Source organism: Kogia breviceps, chromosome 2, assembly GCF_026419965.1.
Source record: "Kogia breviceps isolate mKogBre1 chromosome 2, mKogBre1 haplotype 1, whole genome shotgun sequence".
In the NCBI taxonomy this organism is placed as follows: domain Eukaryota; kingdom Metazoa; phylum Chordata; class Mammalia; order Artiodactyla; family Physeteridae; genus Kogia; species Kogia breviceps.
This window is the reverse complement of record NC_081311.1, coordinates 95,741,920-95,762,732: the sequence shown is the minus strand read 5'-3', so window position 1 is coordinate 95,762,732 and position 20,813 is coordinate 95,741,920. Positions and strand designations below refer to the sequence as shown.

At 38.8% G+C, this 20,813-nt stretch overlaps 1 protein-coding gene across 2 annotated transcripts in view; it reads right to left on the bottom strand.

The window, feature by feature from the left end:
* Nucleotides 1-20,813, bottom strand: part of C2H2orf76 (chromosome 2 C2orf76 homolog) — an 87,400-nt gene that overhangs the window by 50,494 nt on the left and 16,093 nt on the right. The window contains exons 1-4 of one of the 2 annotated variants that reach the window (XM_067025869.1): nucleotides 18,251-18,347; nucleotides 6,762-6,898; nucleotides 5,453-5,521; nucleotides 2,801-2,945 (exon numbers count right to left, since the gene is read on the bottom strand). In XM_067025869.1, coding sequence (XP_066881970.1) covers nucleotides 2,801-2,933 — 133 coding nt within the window. In that variant the 5' untranslated portion in view covers nucleotides 2,934-2,945; nucleotides 5,453-5,521; nucleotides 6,762-6,898; nucleotides 18,251-18,347. Of the gene's footprint in view, nucleotides 1-2,800; nucleotides 2,946-5,452; nucleotides 5,522-6,761; nucleotides 6,899-18,250; nucleotides 18,348-20,813 lie in introns of those variants that run through there. The other variant, XM_059051909.2, reaches the window with a different exon arrangement.

Sequence of the window (20,813 nt, the reverse complement as noted above, 5' to 3'; positions counted from 1 at the left end):
CCTGGTGGCGCAGTGGTTGAGAGTCCGCCTGCCGATGCAGGGGACACGGGTTCGTGCCCCGGTCTGGGAAGATCCCACATGCCGCGGAGCGGCTGGGCCCGTGAGCCATGGCCGCTGAGCCTGCGCGTCCGGAGCCTGTGCTGCACAATGGGAGAGGCCACAACAGTGAGAGGACCGCGTATGGCAAAAAAAAAAAAAAAAAAAAAAAAAAGGTCTGAACCCCAAAGTTTACCTTTTAATCAGTGGAACACATTTCCCACATGCACGATAGAAACAAGTAGTGGATATACTATTAGTAGCACAGGTGAAAGATGTGAGTAAGCTGGGCTGAGCATCTAGCTGTGATCCACACCACTGCTCTAATGGGGAGCATTCTATGGTACTTGGGAAGGAAAGGACACAGTGACCCCAGGGAGAATACATCTTTCCCTGGCACTGGAGCAGCTTGAAGATTACATCTTATTCTCAAGGACTTCAGAGAGCCTATTCTGCACTGTACCAAGAACAACACAGCACTCACTGTATTAACAGTAAGAAACACTGTAACCCATAACACACACAAAGATTTTAAAATAAAAAATGTAGGGATTTGTTTTTTATTTCAAAACCTGAATATGCTTTTGTTGATATATTTTCAAAAGCAGGACCCTCTTTAATTGGCAATATCTCAGTACCAACTCTCAATCTCTCTGTAGCAAGCAGACTGACTAGTCTGTTTTCCCTAAAGGTTTATATACCTCACTTTCTTGTTAAGCAAATAATACTTAGCAGTGAAACCACTCAAAATTAGACCAAAAACAAAAAAAGTAAGGGAGAAGAGTTTAGAAATTTTACAAAGTCAATCAGGAAATAAAATGTCAAGAATTAACTACATTTTTTAAAGTTAGCTATACACACTTACATTGCACACACATAAACCAAGATCTTGGTCTCCCAATAACATTCTCCAGTAATAGAATCAGAGCTCCTCTGAGAAATGGCTGATCCCAGGGGTGGGACAGAGAAAGAACAGCACATGTCTGGAACATCTTAGACCAAAAAGTAAGGAAGTGCTCAAAGAAGGACTGGGGACATGTTAAAAGGACATGGACCCAGACTGAAGGGCCTACTGCTGACCAAAATGGGGATGATTAGAGCACCAAAATAAAATAATAATAGTAAAGAATTATAATTCTTTGAATAAAGTAAGAATCCTTGAGTCCACAGTGATATAAACAAAAGATTAAATAAATGGGGTGGGGGTGAGAATGGAGGGGTAGGGTAAAAAGCCCTTCCTTACTGTAGAAAAACAACTAATGTATCTAAAAGGAATGATGGAATAAGAAAAATCACCATTTGCCAATCATCATCATAATAACTAATTCAGGCAAGAATCATCAAAAGATGCTGAACTAGTGGATGAAAGTTTGAGAAGCAACAGGACATTCACATAGTCTCAGAATATACCCTTACAAGTTACATTTCAATTACAATAAAAATGTACAGTGGAGAAACCTGGCAGATATCACCTTAACCAACTGATTAAAGTCACCATTGCCAGTAATGGGGGCAGTCGACAGCATGTGCGGCCTGGTGTAAATGCAATGAGAAGTCAGCATTGTTTCAATGATTTCTCTGCCAAAAGCATAACGTAAATCTAATAATGAGAAAACACTGGAAAAACCCACCTGAGGGAGGCATTCTACAAAATAACTGGACTGTACTATTCAAAACTGCCAATGTGATGAAATACAGTAAAAGACTCCAGGATAAAGAAATTAACTCAGATTAAAGGAATTAATTAATCTCAATAAGGTCTGTAAATTAGATAATAGCATTGTTTCAACGTTAAGTTCCTGATTTTCATCACTGTACTATGTTTATGTAAGTGAATTCCTTGTTTTTAGAAAATGCACACTGAAATATTTAGAGGTAAAAGGGAATCATGTCTGCAACATACTTCTAAAAGGTTCAGAGAAAAAAATGAAGTGGGAGAGTAAGAGAGGAAGGCGTGAGGAGGAGGAGGAGGAGAGAGAAAAACAAATGTAACAAAATGTTGACATTTGGGGAATATGTGAAGAGCATCCAGGAGTTTCTGCAACTTTTCTGTGTCTGAAATTACGTCAGTTTAAAAAAACTAAGTTGGATATAAAGTACTACATCTGTCAAAACAGTACACTAAGATCTGTACATTATACCATAAGATAATAATAAAAGCTTATTCTAGATGTTTCATCAAATGTTGATGATTGGAACACTTCAGTAATTAAAAACAGAGGTTAGAAACCCACCAAGGACCAATCAAAATGAAGACTAAATTCAAGCCTGCTGTACGTTAAGCTTGAAATGATACAGTAGCACCAGTGAGGCTGGCTGTCACTTCTGTGCCCACAATGACCAGCAGCTCTCGTGATTTCCTGGCTGTACGCAGGCCTGACACCTTCCTGTCACACTCCCCAGAAGGCCCTCTTGTGCTCAGCCCGGTAACACTACATTCTCTTACTAATCAGTCTCCAAACACATAAACCCATTTGTTACAAGCAAACACAGACCTTAAATTATTTTTTTTAATTAAAAACAAAAAAAAGGGAGAAGCCAAACATGATAGTGACAATCTCTGATAAGGGCAAACATGTTGCTAAATAAGCCTCAGGGAAACAATGCTGCTGATGCCAAGGCCCAGAGCAGGAGCCAGCCTCACACCTGGCTTAGAACACAGGTTAATATCTTTCCAAGTGTTTTTTAAAGATTACTATCACTCTAATAGTCAACTATTTTTTTCAAAACACTAATAAAACAAAGTGGCTTAGATGTCTCATACCTTGCTTTAGAAATACTATAAATTCCTTTACAGTTTGGTCCAAATGAACTCCATAATATACTACAGGTCTGAAATTGCGATGTTGAAATGAACGAATGAGGCGAACCGTAATGGTCACATCTTCAGAAGCCATGTGAAGAAATTCCTGTGGCAAGGGACAATAACATCAGCTCATAATTATCTACAAGCCTGTACTTCCTCCATCAGCTCTTGGACACCCAGCCCATCTCTCCCACACTGCATAGTTAACAACGCAGTCCCCACACCCAGGCCAGATTCCGGGGCAACCAAAGGGTCCCAAGGTCACTCCCACCTGCCCACTGCAATCCTGGACAGCTTCATCACAGTCACGGATGTTCTGACTGGTAGAAAACTGACAGGGCACAGAAGATGAACACAACTGACTCAAGGGTGTGGGTGTGCATGTATGGGGAGAAAAGGGTTGCACTAAACATGTGACCGCTCTGGTTTGGTACACCAGTGATCTCCTCATTTGGCCCTGAGATGAAGTACACTTATATTAGCATCAACTATCAGGCTGCATTTTGTTTTGTTTTGTTCTTTTTGTTTTGGCTGCATTGGGTCTTCGTTGCTGCGCGCCAGCTTTCTCTAGTTGTGGTGAGCGGGAGCTACTCTTTGCTGCGGTGTGCAGGCTTCTCACTGCGGTGGCTTCTCTTGTTGCGTAGCACAGGCTCTAGGCACACAGGCTTCAGTAGTTGTGGCATGCAGGCTCGGTAGTTGTGGCTCACAGGCCTAGTTGCTCTGTGGCATGTGGGATCTTCCTGGACTGGGGCTCGAACCCGTGTCTCCTGCATTGGCAGGTGGATTCTTAACCACTGAGCCACCACGGAAGCCCCAGGCTGCATTTTAATTTCACAAATGTTGCCAGATTTCAGGAAGGATTTAATCATGTGCCACGGTATCATCCACCTTCCACACTATTATTTAATTTGAATATGTTTATTTCATCCTAAAACTATGTATTGGGTTGGCCAAAAGGTTCTTTTGGTTTTTTCTGTAAGATGGCTCCAGTAGCACTTGGTTGTCTTTAACTTCATTCAAAACAATTGTTAGATCATATTGTGACAGCTGTCATATCAGAGTGCATTTTTAAAAAGACATCAAAATTGGTTAATTTTTGTGTAGCCATTTTAATATTGAAGATGGAAGAAAGCAAGCATTTTCGGCATATTATGCTTTATTATTTCAAGAAAGGTAAAAACGAAACCAAAATGCAAAAAAAAGATTTCTGCAGTGTATGGAGAGGGTGCTGTGACTGACTGAACGAACGTGTCAAAAGTGGTTTGCAAAGTTTTGTGCTGGAGATTTCTCGCTGGATGATGCTCCATGGTCGGGTAGACCAGTTGAAGTTGGTAGCAATCAAACCAAGACATTAACTGAGAAGAATCAACATTATACCACGCAGGAGATAGACGACATACTCAAAATATCCAAATCAAGCGCTGTAAATCATTTGCACCAGCTTCGTTATGTTCATTGCTTTGATGTTTGGGTTCCACATAAGTTAAGCAAAAAAAACCTTCTTGACCATGTTTTCACATGTGATTCTCTACTTAAACATAATGAAAACGTTCCATTTTTAAAACAAATTGTGACAGGTGATGACACAATGGATACTGTACAATAATGTGGAATGGAAGCGATCGTGGGGCAGGCAAAATGAACCACCACTGACCACACCAAAGGCCGGTCTTCATCCAAAGAAGGTGATGCTGTGTATATGGTGGGTTGGAAGGGAGTCCTCTATTATGAGCTCCTTTTGGAAAACCAAACGCTTAATTCCAACAAGTACTGCTCCCAAATAGACCAACTGAAAGCAGCACTCGACAAAAAGCATCCAGAATTAGTCAACAGAAAACACATAATCTGCCATCAGGATAACACAAGACCACGTGTTTCTTTGATGACCAGGCAAAAACTGTTACAGATTTAATTCTATCATCAAACCAGGAGGTACTATACTCATTTAAGGATGAGGAAAGACTCAAGAGAGATTGCACTAATTGCCCAAGGTCATACAGCTGATAAAAAAATGAAGCCAGGATTCAAGCACCAATTTAATTCCAAATCCCATGCTCTCTCTAATGCACTGTTCAAAAAATCATCCCAAACTATTTCCTCCAAAAAATCTGCAAAGTTGCCAATGTTTTAAAAATAAAATTATGGTATATTTCTAACTAGTAGCAACTACTTCATGCTTTCAACTTTGCATACAACTTACAGCCATAATATGCAAGTACTAAAAAAAATACCTGTAATGAGGGGAAAGCAGGGAGCAGGGGGTGGGGGGGCAGAGGTGGAGGTGGGATGAACTGGGAGATTGGGACTGACATGTATACACTAATATGTATAAAATAGATAACTAATAAGAACTTGCTATATTAAAAATAAAATTCCAAAAGAAAAAAAACCTGTAATACTAATAACATAAGAAAAGATGTCCAACCTCACCAGTTATCAGTGAAATTCAAAATAACAATGAGATATATTACTTCATCAAACTGAAAAACGAAAAAGTCTGACAATACCTAGTGTTGGCAAGGGTGCAGAACCAGTTAAGGCTGGCATCCAAACAGGTTCTACTTTTGGAGACAATTTAGCAGTATTTAGTAAAGCTGAAGATTCACATACCTTTCAATCCAGCAATTTCATTCATAGGCAGGTGTCCTGGGGACTCTCTCACACATGGCACAAGGAGAACTGTAAAAGAACATTAATAGTAACATCATTTGTTAATTGCAAAAACTGGAAACAACTAAATGTTCATCAGCAGGAGGATAGATCATTATGACATTTTCATACAATGAAATTAGTTCAAGCAGTGAAAATGAATGAACCTGAACTATGCACATCAACACAGATGAAATCTCAGAGACAGTAAGGCGAATGGAAAAAAATCAAGCCACAAAAGCATCAGAATACACTACCATTCACATAAAGTTCAAAAGCATAGCTTTTATTATGTTTAAAAGGAGATGATTAATTGTTCTTTCTGGGGCAAAGAAAGGATTATGCAATTAGGGAGAAGTAAAACCCGTGTTTCAATTATACTGGTTGCATTTTATATCTTAAGTAGGATGTTAGGTATAGGGATAGTATAAATTACTATTCTTTAAGCCTTTTAGTATGTCTGGAATACTTCATAATATACACAAATAAGCCACACTAATTTGGCCTAGAAAGTCTCTCTGAATCATAGAATGCTTATACAAATATTTTACTAAGTTTGAGAGAATATACAGCATATTATGCATGAAAAGCAAAGGTTCAGCTGTTTTTAATGCATAAAATAATTTGCAATTATAATTAGTGTACTGTTTATAATTAAACAAGTGGTTTTTAAGGAACTAAAAATAGTATTTTCCCTCTAAATTAAATCTTTTGATAATTCCATTATTAAATTAAATCTTTTGATAATTCCATTATTAGCTACCACACTATGTTATTTTTTGTTGTTGTTTTATCTAATTCCTTTATTTTTGACTATTGTGCAGCAAATTCCAGATTTCATATAATTTCACCCTAGAACACTTCAGTATGTCTCTAACACTGAACACTTAAAAAAAAAAACTAAAATGTCATTATCATACCTAACAAAACTAATAGCAAATAGTTTCATCTAATACTTAGTCCATGTTTGATTTTCTCTGTCTCCAAAATGTCTTTTTACAGTTAACTTGTTTGATTTAGAATCCAAAGTCTACATACTTTCTTTCACTTATCACAAAATTTTTTTAATTGGGAACATACGGTACAAGCTCTTTATAATCTTCCTTTTAAATTAACTTCTTATGCACATTTTCCCATGTATTAAATATTTTTCTTCAATGATTTTAAGGTCTGTACAACATTCCATACTTCTTACCTCCAACATCTTATTACAGGACATTTAGCTTATTTTCAAATATATCACCCATGAGAAAGGCTTTGATATACATACATGAGAAATGACTCATGAGCAGTAGAAAACCTGGGCTCAAGATGAAGAAGCATATTTGTCAGATTTTTTGATACTGCCAAATTGCTCTGCAGAGGTGTACATCAGTTTTCCCATGAACAGTGTATTCCTTGCAAACACTAGGTATTATAATAGAAAAATTATTATTACTTTTATCCACATCAATAGGTAAAATAATCTTTTTTTATTTATTTGCATTCTTTATGTGTTTAAACATGACCAAAAAACAAAAAACCCTTACAAACCAACAATGAAAATGTAAAACATATCAGAAAAGTGGACAAAGATATGAACATAAAAATTTCAAAAAATATACACTGTTATTAAATCTGGTTTTACAGTGCTTCCCCAAAATTCTGACCCTAGAATTTACCAAATAATGGCAGTTCAGCAAGACATTTACAATTTAAAATATACTGAGGTACTTAATAAAGAATCTCTCTTAAGAAAGGGATATTATAAAAGAGTCCATATTTTAGAAGCAGGGTTAACAGGTTTGGAAAATTATGACCAACTTCTTCCTCCTCTCATCAAGCCCCAAAACAACAAAGAAGCCCTCCAAAGCACACCACACACATATATCCAAACATGCTGGGAAGCCCTATAATGCAGTCCAAGTTCCCAGAGTTTAGAGCTGGACAGATATTGACTCTACTTCTTAGCCCCAACACATAGTTGGATCTCACACAGCTGGATCTCAATAAATAGTAGCTGCTTTTTATCTACAGTCTACTTGGGATTAAATAGGTTTGGGCATAAAGGCAGCTCATGTAGGCAGCAAATAAAGATACAAGATTCCCAGGTACAATGAAATAAATGATATAAATGGTCTACCCAAGGAGGCTGGGCAAGCTAGCACATGCACGCCTTATGAAACTTTTCTAATTGTAGCTTTGTTTTGTTCACTTAATAAAAAGCTGCCCATCTATTGTACTTAAATAGTTGAAGTTTTCAATTTAAAACTCCAAATTTGCATTAATATCTAATTTTGGTCAACAACATATGGTCATCTTCATGAGAAATTTGTTGTAATTTATACTCAGTAACTAAACCATATTAGCTACTATCAGAATGAAGCCATTATTTAATTTGCCTCAAGGACTGTTGGAAATACAGCTTGTTAGTTTAGGGAGCCAGACATACTGTAGAGACAGCTTGCTTGGAAAGCCAGTATTACAAACTATAAATGTGACATTTTCCCAGAAGGCTTGACCTACTTTAAAAAAATGAATCTGATCAAGTTTAAAACACATTCCTCAAATGAAGGGACAGAGAAACCAAAAGCAATAATTTAGGGGTAAATTAACAAAAAATATTCAAGGACATGAAAAAAGATCTGAATAAATGAAATGATAGACCATGTTCTTAACGATGAAAGCTCAAAGTTGTAAAGAAATCAATTCTCCCTAAATTAAAATATAAATTAAATAAAAACCCAATCAAAATATAAAATGGTGGTCTGGATTTATCACAAATACTTCTAATCTGGATGAAAATGCTTGTGAACTTAGCAAAGTCATAAAAGAAAAAAAAGAGATCAGCAGCACCAATTATTAAAATACACTACAAAGTAATAACAGTCAGATATATAATAGTAATACATGAATAAGTTAGTATGATGTTCATATATTTACAAAATGCAATAACAGAAATGTTAAAGGACAATCTATAGTAATTTAAGCTGTGACACTGAAGACTGACAAATCAGTAGAACACAATAGAAAACTCAGAAATAGACTCAAGATTCAAGAATTTAGTATAAAAATGGCATTTCACATTTGTGGGGAAAAGATAGTTTATTTAATCAATGGCATTGGGAAAACTGGTCAGACTTTTTTTTAATTTTTTTTAATACATCTTTACTGGAGTATAATTGCTTTACTGGAGTATAAGTGCTAGTTTCTGTTGTACAACAAACTGAATCAGCCATATGCATACATATATCCCCACATCCCCTCCTTCTTGAGCCTCCCTCTTACCCTTCCTAACCCACCCCTCTAGGTCGTCGCAAAGCACTGAGCTGATCTCCCTGTGCTGTGCTGCTGCTTCCCACTAGCTATCTATTTTACATTTGGTAGTGTATATATGTCATTGCTACTCTCACTTCACCTCAGCTTCCCTCCCCACCCGTGTCCTCAAGTTCATTCTCTATGTCTGCGTCTTTATTCCTGACCTTCCCCTAGGTTCATCGGTACCATTTTTTTTAGATTCCATATATGTGTGTTAGCACACGGTGTTTTTCTCTTTCTGACTTACTTCACTCTGTATGACAGTCTAGGTCCATCCACCTCACTACAAATAACTCAATTTCGTTTCTTTTATGGCTGAGTAATATTCCATTGTACATATGTGCCACATCTCTATCCATTCAACTGTCAATGGACACTTAGGTTGCTTCCATGGCTACTGTAAAGAGTGCTGCAATGAACATTGTGGTACATGTCTCTTTCTGAATTATGGTTTTCTCAGAGGATATGCCCAGTAGTGGGATTGCTGGATCATATGGTAGTTCTATTTTTAGTTTTTTAAGGAACCTCCATACTGTTCTCCATAGCAGCTGTCATCAATTTACATTCCCATCAACAGTGGAGGAGGGTTCCCTTTTCACCACACCCTCTCCAGCATTTATTGTTTCTAGATGTTTTGATAATGGCCACTCTGACCGGTGTGAGGTGATACCTCATCGTAGTTTTGATCGCATTTCTCTAATAATCAGTGATGTTCAGCATATTTTCATGTGCCTCTTGACCATCTGTATGTCTTCTTTGGTGAAATGTTTGTTTAGGTCTTCTGCCCATTTTTCAATTGGGTTGTTTGTTTTTTGGATAATGAGCTCCATTAGTTGTTTGTATATTTTGGAGATTAATCCTTTTGTCCATTGTTTCATTTGCAAATATTTTCTCCCATTCTGAGGGTTGTCTTTTCATCTTGTTTATGGTTTCCTTTGCTGTGCAAAAGCTTTTAAGTTTTACTAGGTCCCATTTGTTTATTTTTGTTTCTATTTTCATTACTCCAGGAGGTGGGTCAAAAAAGATCTTGCTCTGGTTTATGTCTAAGCATGTTCTTTCTACGTTTTCCTCTAAGAGTTTTATAGTGTCTGGTCTTACATTTCGGTCTTCAATCTATTTGGAGTTTATTTTATTATATGGTTTAGGTAGTGTTCTAATTTCATTCTTTTACATGTAGCTGTCCAGTTCTCCCAGCACCACTTATTGCAGAGGCTGTCTTTTCTCCATTGTATGTTCTTGCCTCCTTTGTTGTAAATTAGGTGACCATATGTGCATGGGTTTATCTCTGGGCTTTCTATCCTGTACCACTGACCTATACTTCTGTTTCTGCACCAGTACCATACTGTCCTGATTACTGTAGTTTATAGTATAGTTTGTAGTATAGTTTGAAGTTGGGGAGCCTGATTCCTCCAGATCCGTTTTTCTTTCTCAAGATTGCTTTGGCTATTTGGGGTCTTTTCTGTTTCCATACAAATTGTAAAATGTTTTGTTCTAATTCTGTGAAGAATGTCATTGGTAGTTTGATAGGGATTGCACTGAATCTGTAGATTGCATTGGGTAGTATAGTCATTTTCACAATAACGATTCTTCCAAACCAAGAACATGGTATATTTGTCCATCTGTTTATGTCTTCTTTGATTTCATCAGTGTTTTATAGTTTTCTGAGTACAAGTCTTCCGCCTCCTTAAGTAGGTTTTTTCCTGGGTATTTTATTCTTTTTGTTGCAATGGTAAATGGAATTGTTTCCTTAATTTCTCTGATTTTTCATTGTTAATGTATAGGAATGCCAGAGATTTCTGTGCATTAATCTTGTACCCTGCAACATTACCAAATTCATTGATTAGTTCTAGTAGTTTTCTGGTGGCATCTTTAGGATTTTCTATGTATAGTATCATGTCATCTGCAAACAGTGACGGTTTTACTTCTTCTTTTCCAATCTGTATTAAACTGGTCAGACATTTGGAAATAGGTAATGCTGGATTCTTACTTTATACCTTACACAAAATAAACCATATGTGGAACAAATATTTAAACTAAACTGTAAAATCACAGGAAGGCATCAAACAATGGGTATAAAATTTTATAATCTTAAGGAAAGACCTTTCTAAACAAATAAAAATCAGCAACCATCAAGGAAAAGGATGACAGATAAAACAACAAAAAACATTTAAAAAACCAGTATCTTAATAGAAACATAGGTAAAGGTAATTAATAGGCAATTGGCTAAATTGTTAAGAAGTCAATAACATGAAAAGATGATCAACTTTACTAGTAACTAAAGAACTAAAAATAGAAATACTAAGATATCCAGTTGCCATCAGATTGGTAAAATATTTTTAAATTACAAACTGGCCACACAGGTGTTGGCAAGGGTATAGAAAAATAAATATTTTATATATTCTTGCTAAGAACATAAGATGATACAACCTTTCTGGAGATGAGTGGGGTAATCTATATCAAAATTTTAAATTTGCCTACCCTTTGACGTGGCAATTTCTCTTCTACTAATTTACCTGGAAGATAATAACATCAAATATTTTTAAAATCCATGTGTTTATAATGATATGGTTTAAAAAGCCAATTAGTCACTCTGGAAGCTAAAAGGGCACTTATTTGTTTTTCTGAAAACTGGCTTACCAAGGTGGGCATTGAAAATAAGAAAAATAATCAAATTCTTATACAGACTGTATTTCAAGGTTACCAAATGGCTGATGAAAAAGTTCTTTATAGAAGAATTACGGCTAAAAAGCACTGAAGGAATGATAGAATTTAAAAATCATGATTTACATATTTATCAAAACGGCTAAAATAAAAGTGATAACATCAAATGTTGGTGAGGGTGCAGAGAAACTAGATCTTTCATTCATTGCTGATGGGAATGCAAAACCGTATAGCCACTCTGGAAAAGAATGGCAGTTTCTTACACAACTAAACATGTGCTTATCATAGACCTAGCAAATACACTCTTGAGTATTTATGCCAGAGAAATGAAAACTTATGTTCACACAAAAACCTATACATGAATGCTCATAGCATATTCACATGTAATACCCCAAAACTGGAAACCCAAATGTCCTTCAACATGTGAATGGTTAAACCAACTGTGGTATATTCATATCATGAAACACTGAGTAATAAAAAGGAATAAACTGTTATATACATAACAATTTTGATGGATCTTAAGGGAATTTAAACTGAAAAAAAACCCAATCTCAGAACATTACATACTGCGTAGTTCCATTTATATGTCACTCTTGTAATGACAAAATTATAGAAATGGAGAACAGTGTTCCGGAGGTCAGCGGGGAGGGAAGGAGGTGGCTTGGCTATAAAAGAGTAGCATGAGAGATACTTGTGATGGAACGGATTCTTGACCATGGTGTTATCCACATTTATCTACACATGTGATAAAATTGCATAAAACTAAATGCACATGCACGTACATACACGCATACATAAGAAGATGTAAAACCAGTGAAATCTAAATATGGTCCATGGATTGTATCAACATCAATTCCCTGGATGTGATACCAGACTACACTGAAGCAGGATGTTACCCTTGGGAAAAATTGGATGAAGGGCATACAGGATCACTCTGTATTATTTCTTACAACTGCATGTGAATCTACAATTACTTCAAAAGTTGCTAAAAGCCATCATTTTGAAAACCCTAATGAAATAATGAATGCAGGCAATGATCATAAAGGGGTGTCAAAACCATTAGGTAAAAGATTGATGGGAAACTTTAGAATGAATACTGCAGGGGCTGACAACACTTGAACTTAGTAATCAAACTTAACAAATGAATCAAGCCTCCGGATCTAACTCCCGGTTTATGGGCTATGATGGTGTCTGGAAGAACAAGTTAAATAACACCATAAGGAGGTCATCAGCCAAGTTCAGACTGTGGAAAATTCTACTGAATAAATGACTTGTTTTCTTCAACAAATAATTATCATGAGATATATAGAAGGAGAGGAAGGTTATAAACCAAGAGACTTAAAAGAGATATATCAACCAATGTTTAGACCTTGCACGGATCCTTATTTGCATAATATTAGATGATATTAGGAATTAATATCAACTCTGTTTATTTAATATTATTATGCTTCTGAGTCTTTAACTTAAAAGACTGAGGAATATCGGTGAAACAGTATTATGACTGGTACTTGCTTTCAAATACTCTGACAGAGGAAAAACAATTATGGATGTGTAGATTATTTTAAAAATTGTAGAACATTGGTAACTGCTGAAGCTGGGTGTATGTGGGACCTTATCATACTACTCAATTTTTATATGCTTAAAATTTTTCACAGTAAAATCATTTTAAGAGAAGATAAGTACACAAATATGTACATTCAAGGAAGATTTTTTCATTGATGTCTTTCTAATAGTTTATAAAAATTAGAATCCATGTAAATGTTCATCAACGAAGACCTAGTTAAGTAAATATGTCACGCCATAAAATAAAATACCCTGCAGACATTAAAGGGTGAAATGGATCCAGGGATACTAACTTTAAAAGATGGCTATGACATATTAGTGAATATTAGCTCTTGCCTGTTACGTGTTTTATATATCTTTAACATTGCTTGATGTTTTAATAATGATTATGTGTTTTGAAATTAGGCTCATTTCCCTGTACACTTACATTTGCACTTTTCTGATATATGTGGTATACAGCAACAAAAAGTTATTTTTAAAGCTAAAGTCTTTCTACTTCCTTGAAGAAAAAAGAGCTAACTGAACAAAGCAAACAAAACAGAACTTACCAAACACTGTACAGAACAGAGAGGGTCAGAAGCTTAGTTACACTACTGATACGTACTGAGGGACACCAACTGAATCCGACAAGTATTCAGCAGTGAGGGGCCCTAGGGAGCAGGTCACATGCCCAGGACGAGTCTACACCTGTCCAAGGTGCACGAAAGGCCTTCCATACTCAGCCCCTCCCTACCCCTGGGATGGTATTCGTCACCACCACAACCCACTTTGCACACGTCAGCCCAGCAGCAACAACTGCCCATGATTTCCACACATGCCAGGCTGTTCCAAGCCTCTTCCACACCTTTCCACCCCCCAGCTCTTCCCCAAACTCCCTGCGCCCCTCGCCTCTTCACCTTACCACACAGCCAGCCCCAAAACCTGGCCTGGGACCACCTGCTCCAGGACAGCATCACAGTCAGCTCCTCCTCTGCCCCAGCTCAGCTAAAGAGCCCCCTGTCCTCCCACAGCACCTGACCATGTCATACTGCAGTCATCTGTTTATGGTTTATTTTTGTAAACCCAGCAACATGTGTGTCATGAGGCATATCAGAGCCCCCATCAATGTCTGGATAACTGCAGGGCTGAGAAACACTGGAATTCCTCCTGACACATCAGTCCTGCACTACAGACACAGTACCCAGGGTCTATGAGCTTTTCCAGGGTCATTAAAATGTTTGAGACCTGAAGAAAAACCTTATTGCTCCAGAACATGAAAACCTTTAAAAATCAACATTAACATTTAAGTAACTACCTACAACACATAACATTTCAACAGCAACTCAACTCTACTTATAATTATATGTTAGATTTAATACAGGATATAAGTCCATTTTTTACAATGTAGGGTGGGGATCTGAAAAGTAACAGTGCCTAGGGCTTAGGAAGGTCTTTAAACTTCCCTGCCTAAAAAAACCTTGTTCTGGCTGGTACCTTACCCAGCTGGTTTGGGATAATGAAGAAAAACCCATATCCAAAGCAAAGCAAAACTCTTAAAAACAAACAAACAAAGCAAACACAAAACCCATGCAGGAATGACCTCACATGGAGCTCACACGTCCCTGACAAGTAACCACTGCATCATCAGAGCCAAGAATGGATGTAGTCCAGCCCCCTCCCCTCCTGGACCAGCCTTACAGGTCAGGTTGAGCTGCTTTTTATGGCCCAGGATCCAGCAGCCTGAACAGGGAAGGTGGAAATTCAGCATGGAATGGTCAGGGAAAGTCGAGACAAGCTGCAAGCCAGGCTCCCTAACAGCCTAACAGCTCTCATTCGGAGCTGGCTCCTCTCCCTGAGGCAAAGTTCTGAGCTAAAGAGCTGTAAACCAGCTTGGTGGGGGGTGGCTCCTGAGCTGAACAAAAAGCTCAGAGCCCAGCATTATGATAAGCACAAAACATGCAAATGCATAAAATACTCGACTGATGACCTCTCTCAGCTAAAAACAACAAAAAAAGTAACTACAGCCAATTCTGGTTACTCGCAGTGGATAATGTCTGTAAAGTGTTCATGAACACTGAATTCGTGAATACCGAACCACTGCTCCTAGGGAAATACAGGGCCAGGTTCTGGGGAGCCTCTGGTTCCTCTAGCCACAACATTTTCATCAGCCAATAAATACATAATCTTGTTTTATGTGCATTCCTGTTTAAAGTCACCTTATTTGACATATATTATTAATTCATGAACGCTGAACTCACAGCCAACAGTATTACAAGTCATGCCTGAACAAAGCTTACCTAATGCACGGATTAGGTAAAGTTAGATTAGGATTTAAATTTCAAAAGAGGCACACACAGCCCTCTTGCACTTAGGAACACTAGATGGCACTACGTTTGGGGACCATTTTAAACAGCGACATCACCACCAACAAGCATAAAAATGCGAAAAGCATGGCATTAAATAAAGCACAATGCAGACAACTGTTTACAATATGAGCTGAAACAGGACGGCAGCAAGTTGCCTGGTTTGATCTCAGCTGGTAAAGTGAATTTTGTTGACTCAAATGTGTCACTGGGGAATGCGCATCGGGGAATGACCAAGAAAGTGCCTGAGTATTGCTTTTACTCACAAGTAAATTTTAGTGAGTAGGTGAATTCACAAATACACTATCTGTGAATAATGAGGACTGACTGTATTACCAAAAAGAGACAAAAGTGCTTTCCAGTATTTGAAGAAAGCATGCTCTTGACCTTTTTGTCAGAGAATGGAAGAGAATCCAAAATGTCCTTAAGAGTTAGAAGCTTTGAGTGTAGAAAAGCACTCAGCACTCGGGCAGTTAGCATGGAGAAGATTTTACAACCACCAGACAAAAGAGTGCATTGGCTGACTTTCCTTTCCACAGCAGGCAGGAGAAGGGGTGTACGCAAGTTGAAAATTAACAGACTCCTAAGGTGAATACTTTTGAAAAACTACAATAGTTTGTAAAGTTATATCTACTCCCTAAATTTAAGTACTGTAAAATCAAAATGATCATATATGAAGCTTGCTTTAAACCTTGTCTTACCCATATGAAAAAGGTACAACTTTCAAAAAACTAATGTTGTAACCACATACAAAAATATATATGTATATAACTCACACTAAATGCTTAATTTTCTTCTACATTTAGGAACGAATATTGCAGGGCAAAGAGTCTATTTGCCTTCCTTTTGAAACAAATCAATAAAAAGGAGAAATACAGTTTATTGTTCTTTTACATGAGGAAACTAAACTGTCATAGATGATCAGGTATAAAAGCAGGAAAAAGAAGAGTTCTGCTAATATTCATCATTACTCAATATGTAAATGATTCTGACAATGATTTTGGAGTAAATAAACATATGCACTACTAAATATCATCCAAATATGTCATTTTACCCCTTAAAAAGCTGTTTAAGGGAGAGGGAAAAAACCTCCAGAGAGGGAGAGGGAAAAAACCTCCAGACAGAGGGAAAAAACCTACATTCTCTTTATTACTCTTCTCAAAAATACTGAGCACCTAGCACACTGCTAAGTAGGTGAATGAGAAATGTTCACCTTTTAAAGAGGATACAACCTTGGCAAATTAGTAACTAAAGTTCATAAGAATGACAAATTATAATCAAGTCACATTTAAGACTATGCCTAAAATGTTAATTTCACTTTAATCTATTCTGGCCTACTTCAAAAGCATAATTTTTTTTAAACTTTTAAATGGAAAACAAAATTTTATTCTAAAAATAGACCTTGGTAACAATGAAATACCAAAAGCTTGTCATCATAATAAAAAGAAAAAAGTTAACAGAAATTTGCTTTAAAAATTTTCAAAAGCATAATTTTTAAGAAATGAAACTATATATTTATAGAGTAGGACCACGTGAAGATCAAATAAACATTTGCAAACCTCTTGGTCTTTTTCTTCCAAATGTTTAATTGTATAATTCATATCAAAACCCTACTATAGGGACTTCCCTCATGGTGCAGTGGTTAAGAATCTGCCTGCCATTGCAGGGAACATGGGTTCAAGCCCTGGTCCAGGAGGATCCCACATGCCACAGAGCAACAAAGCCCATGCACCACAACTACTGAGCCTGCGCTCTAGAGCCCACGAGCCACAACTACTGAGCCCATACGCCACAACTACAGAAGCCCGCGTGCCTAGAGCCCATGCTCTGCAATGAAAGAAGCCACCGCGATGAGAAGCCCGTGCACTGCAACGAAGAGTCGCCCCTGCTCGCCGCAACTAGAGAAAGCCTGCGTGCAGCAACAAAGACCCAACGCAGCCAAATAAATAAATAATTTTTAAAAAATTATTAAAAAACCCTATTATATTAGAAAATTCAGTTTATTCATCTTTCACTGACGTGAAACTTTTGAGAACGAGATTTTCAATGTATTAACTTACGAAAGATTTTAAAGTCTTTGACCTCAGCCATTTTCAAGATAGGTTTAAAAAAATAAAGTCTCACACCTTAGGTGCTTAAGATAACATAGGAGGTGCAAAACAAATATTAATTAAATCAGATGACCACACAAATACTTCTCCATGCTATAACTGCTTTACTGCAAGATGACATTAGCAGCTGGCCTTTCCTGAGGAAGAGTCAGTCAATCAATTCTTGTAAATAAACCCTTGCTGTTCACCCTGAGTATACCACTCACTGACAAATCAACACCTACAAATCCACAGACCTGACTTTGTGACCTTCTACTGGGGGCAAATACACAAAATCATAATCTGTTTTCTCTGCTCACGGCACGTGAGACTCTCAGAGAACTAACTATTCTGGGCAGTTGAGTTTTCCAAAGGGTTTGAGACTTAACCATTTGGAAAGAATATTTTACGCACTTTCCTTCTTGTTTTAAATGAGGTACACTGAACGTAAATTCGATTTTTCCTGATACACAGTCATCAGTGAGAATGTTAATCCTTGTACGGTGTGTGTGGGAGACGATTCTCCATGGCGCTCTCACGCTTCTGCACGTCTCGCGAGCAGAGGCGCTGGCTGCTCTAGCTCTCAGATATCTTTTCAAGGATGTGTGTATAGCAGACAACCCAGGAAGACAGAGATATTCTCTCCCTCCAGAATAAAGGGCAGGTTGGTTTGTTGTCCACTATAATAAAAATAACGTCTCTCTCTGGGCTAAGCTTGGGCAGGTTTGCTTGCCGTTCTTTTTTTTTTTTTTTTTTTAAGTGTTGCTACGTTATCTTTTCAATAGTACGTTTATTTATTTATTTACCATGTGGCATTCGGGATCTTAGTTCCCCGAGCAGGGATCGAACCCGTGCCCCCTGCAATGGAAGCGCGGAGTCTTCACCACTGGGCCACCAGGGGAGTCCCTGCTTGCAGTTCTTTATAAAATATTTGGATTAGCTAAACTCAGGGATCTACAGCTGTGGACTCACAGGGCAAGAGGAAATGACACAAACAGGGAGCTCATGCTATTGGCTGTGCTGTAATACAGTCCTCTGTCTCAGACCCAGGAGTTCCATGTCTTCCAGCGACCAGTAAACTGTGACAGAATGATTTGTCAGCTTCCGAGTAGGATAAAATCTCAAGACTCTTCACAGTTCTTGACAGTGTGTGACAAGGACGGGATGCCTGCAGAAACATGGCTTTCTGGAACAGAAAAGACAAAGGTCCCATGGGTTTAGGGCATATGAGAAGATTCCCTGGGATCCAGAAGCAAACGTTCTTGTCCAAGTGGTGGGTGTGGGGTTGTAAGAGTAACCTTTAGAGGAAGAGCAGCAAAAGGTAGGATTGAAACAAAATGCCCAAAGGTCCTGTGGCTGTTGATCACTCTCCTGCTTTAAGGAGGTGCATTGGCATTGGTGCACCAATGCCAATGCATTAGGTGCATTGGCCTGAGGTCTCTCTGTCCCCAAGAGAGACTGAAGGCCTTATGCACCCAAGCATACTGAGGAACTTCAGGCAAAGAAAGGACTCAAGTGTTTATGGCTCTGTGGATACAGGCACCCACACCTGCCCTACCTGGCCCTGTGCAGGAGGAGGTACTCAGATTCAGCTAGTGGGATCTGGACAGGATTCACAGCGCGGAAAGGAAACTAACAGGAGGGAGGAGATGGGATGCTTCAGGCCAATGCAAAGTACTGTTGTTGTTTCTACATCTGATTATACAAATGACGCATAAATATCTTTATATGTCCCTTTCTACAGTGCCAAAGGAGATTCTCCCCCAGCAGGAAGAGCTATAGGTAGAGAAATGCTAGTGGGAGAAGCCCCCCTGCTGCTTGTCATCAGTTGGGTGGGTTGGGACGTCATACAATTGCCCTACCCACTGATGTTCAAAGTTTTCAATATACAAAAAATGTCCTGTTGGTTGGCAAGTCAGAGGCCTCAGTCTCAGCGGTCCTGGGCTGTTATCACACCTCCACCAGCTAAATCCAGGGCTCTACTCAACAAGTAAAGTTTCTTGGGATTATGTGGGTGGATTCATAATGCCCAATCCCTTTGGCCATCAAGGAACAAGGGCTGTCTCCTCAGCCTCCTACCACCAGAAAAGAACCCTAGCACCTCGCTGGTCTCTTTGGGTACTGGAGACAGTGTGTGCCTGGGATGGCTCTGTGACGTGTCAGTGTGGCCAGGCAGAGCTACGGTCCCCAGAATGCCCTTTCCAGCACGCTTCTGGTTACTCTGAGCCACAAGGGATATTTTCTCCTGAATGTTAGAGGAAGAAGCATATTTTGCATGTACTTTGTAGCATACACATTTTGTAGATGTAATTAAAGTCCATAATCTGCTTACCTTAAATTAATCAAAAGGGAGATTCTCCTGGGCGGGCCTGACTTAATCTGTTAGAAGCCCTTTAGGAGGACTTAGGCGTCCCTGAGCTCAGAGACTCCAGATCACAGCGGGGTCTGCACTTGCTCTCCCTTCCCCTGGGTCCTCCCTCCTGAGCACTGCTTGAGGCCATGAGCCTCGGCTGGTCTGTGGGGTCCAGTCTGCTCCTCATGGGCCCTTCCTGACTCCCAGCCTCTGAATGTCTAACCTACTTAGCCAGTCCCCACCATGGAGCACACCAGTTCCTCGTGTGATATGTGTGTGGTGTGTGGTGTGTGTGTGTGTGTGTTCTGTATTTTGTCTTCCACGGTTCTGCTGCTTCTCCAGTTGAACCCTGATTGAGAAAGTCCTCAACTGGACACTCTACTTGGTCTTTTAACCTACAAGGCAGCATCCTGAATGGTGCCCAAACCAATCAGCTGCTTTGAAAGTGGTCTAGCAAGCTGCGGTACATCTCTACCTTTGGGCCCTGCAACCCAACGACCCCTTTGAGGTACCAGTCACTGTGGCTGATGATTCTGCAAACTGGAGCCTCTAGCAAAGGGAAGTCAGCCTCCACCCAGAGGCCCCTTTTGGCCTTGGGCTCCTCACCCCCCTGACACAGCTTGTGATTCTTCAGCCTAATATTCCCATTCGGGAGTGAGTCAACTCCAGCTCAATGACTCATACGGGAAGAACCAAACAGGTTCCCTTATCAAATGGAAATGATATGTTTAACAACTTAGCAAGTTGAGCCCTATGTGCATATCAGTTTGATTTGGAAAAGCAGCAGCTTTCCCTTTGGGGGAAACTTTCTTCTTTACTCCACCATGTGAAGCAAAGTTACTGACTCAGCAGGACCCTCTCTGTTCACAGCAAGGTTCCCCTAAATGCCTGGGCCTAGTTCCCAGATGGCTTGGCTAAGCTGAAACCCAGCAGTGCCCGCTGGCCCACTGTGACTGTTCGGCCAAGCTCCAGCTGTGAAAACCCAAAAGGCATGTACCCTCTGCTCAGTGGCAGCA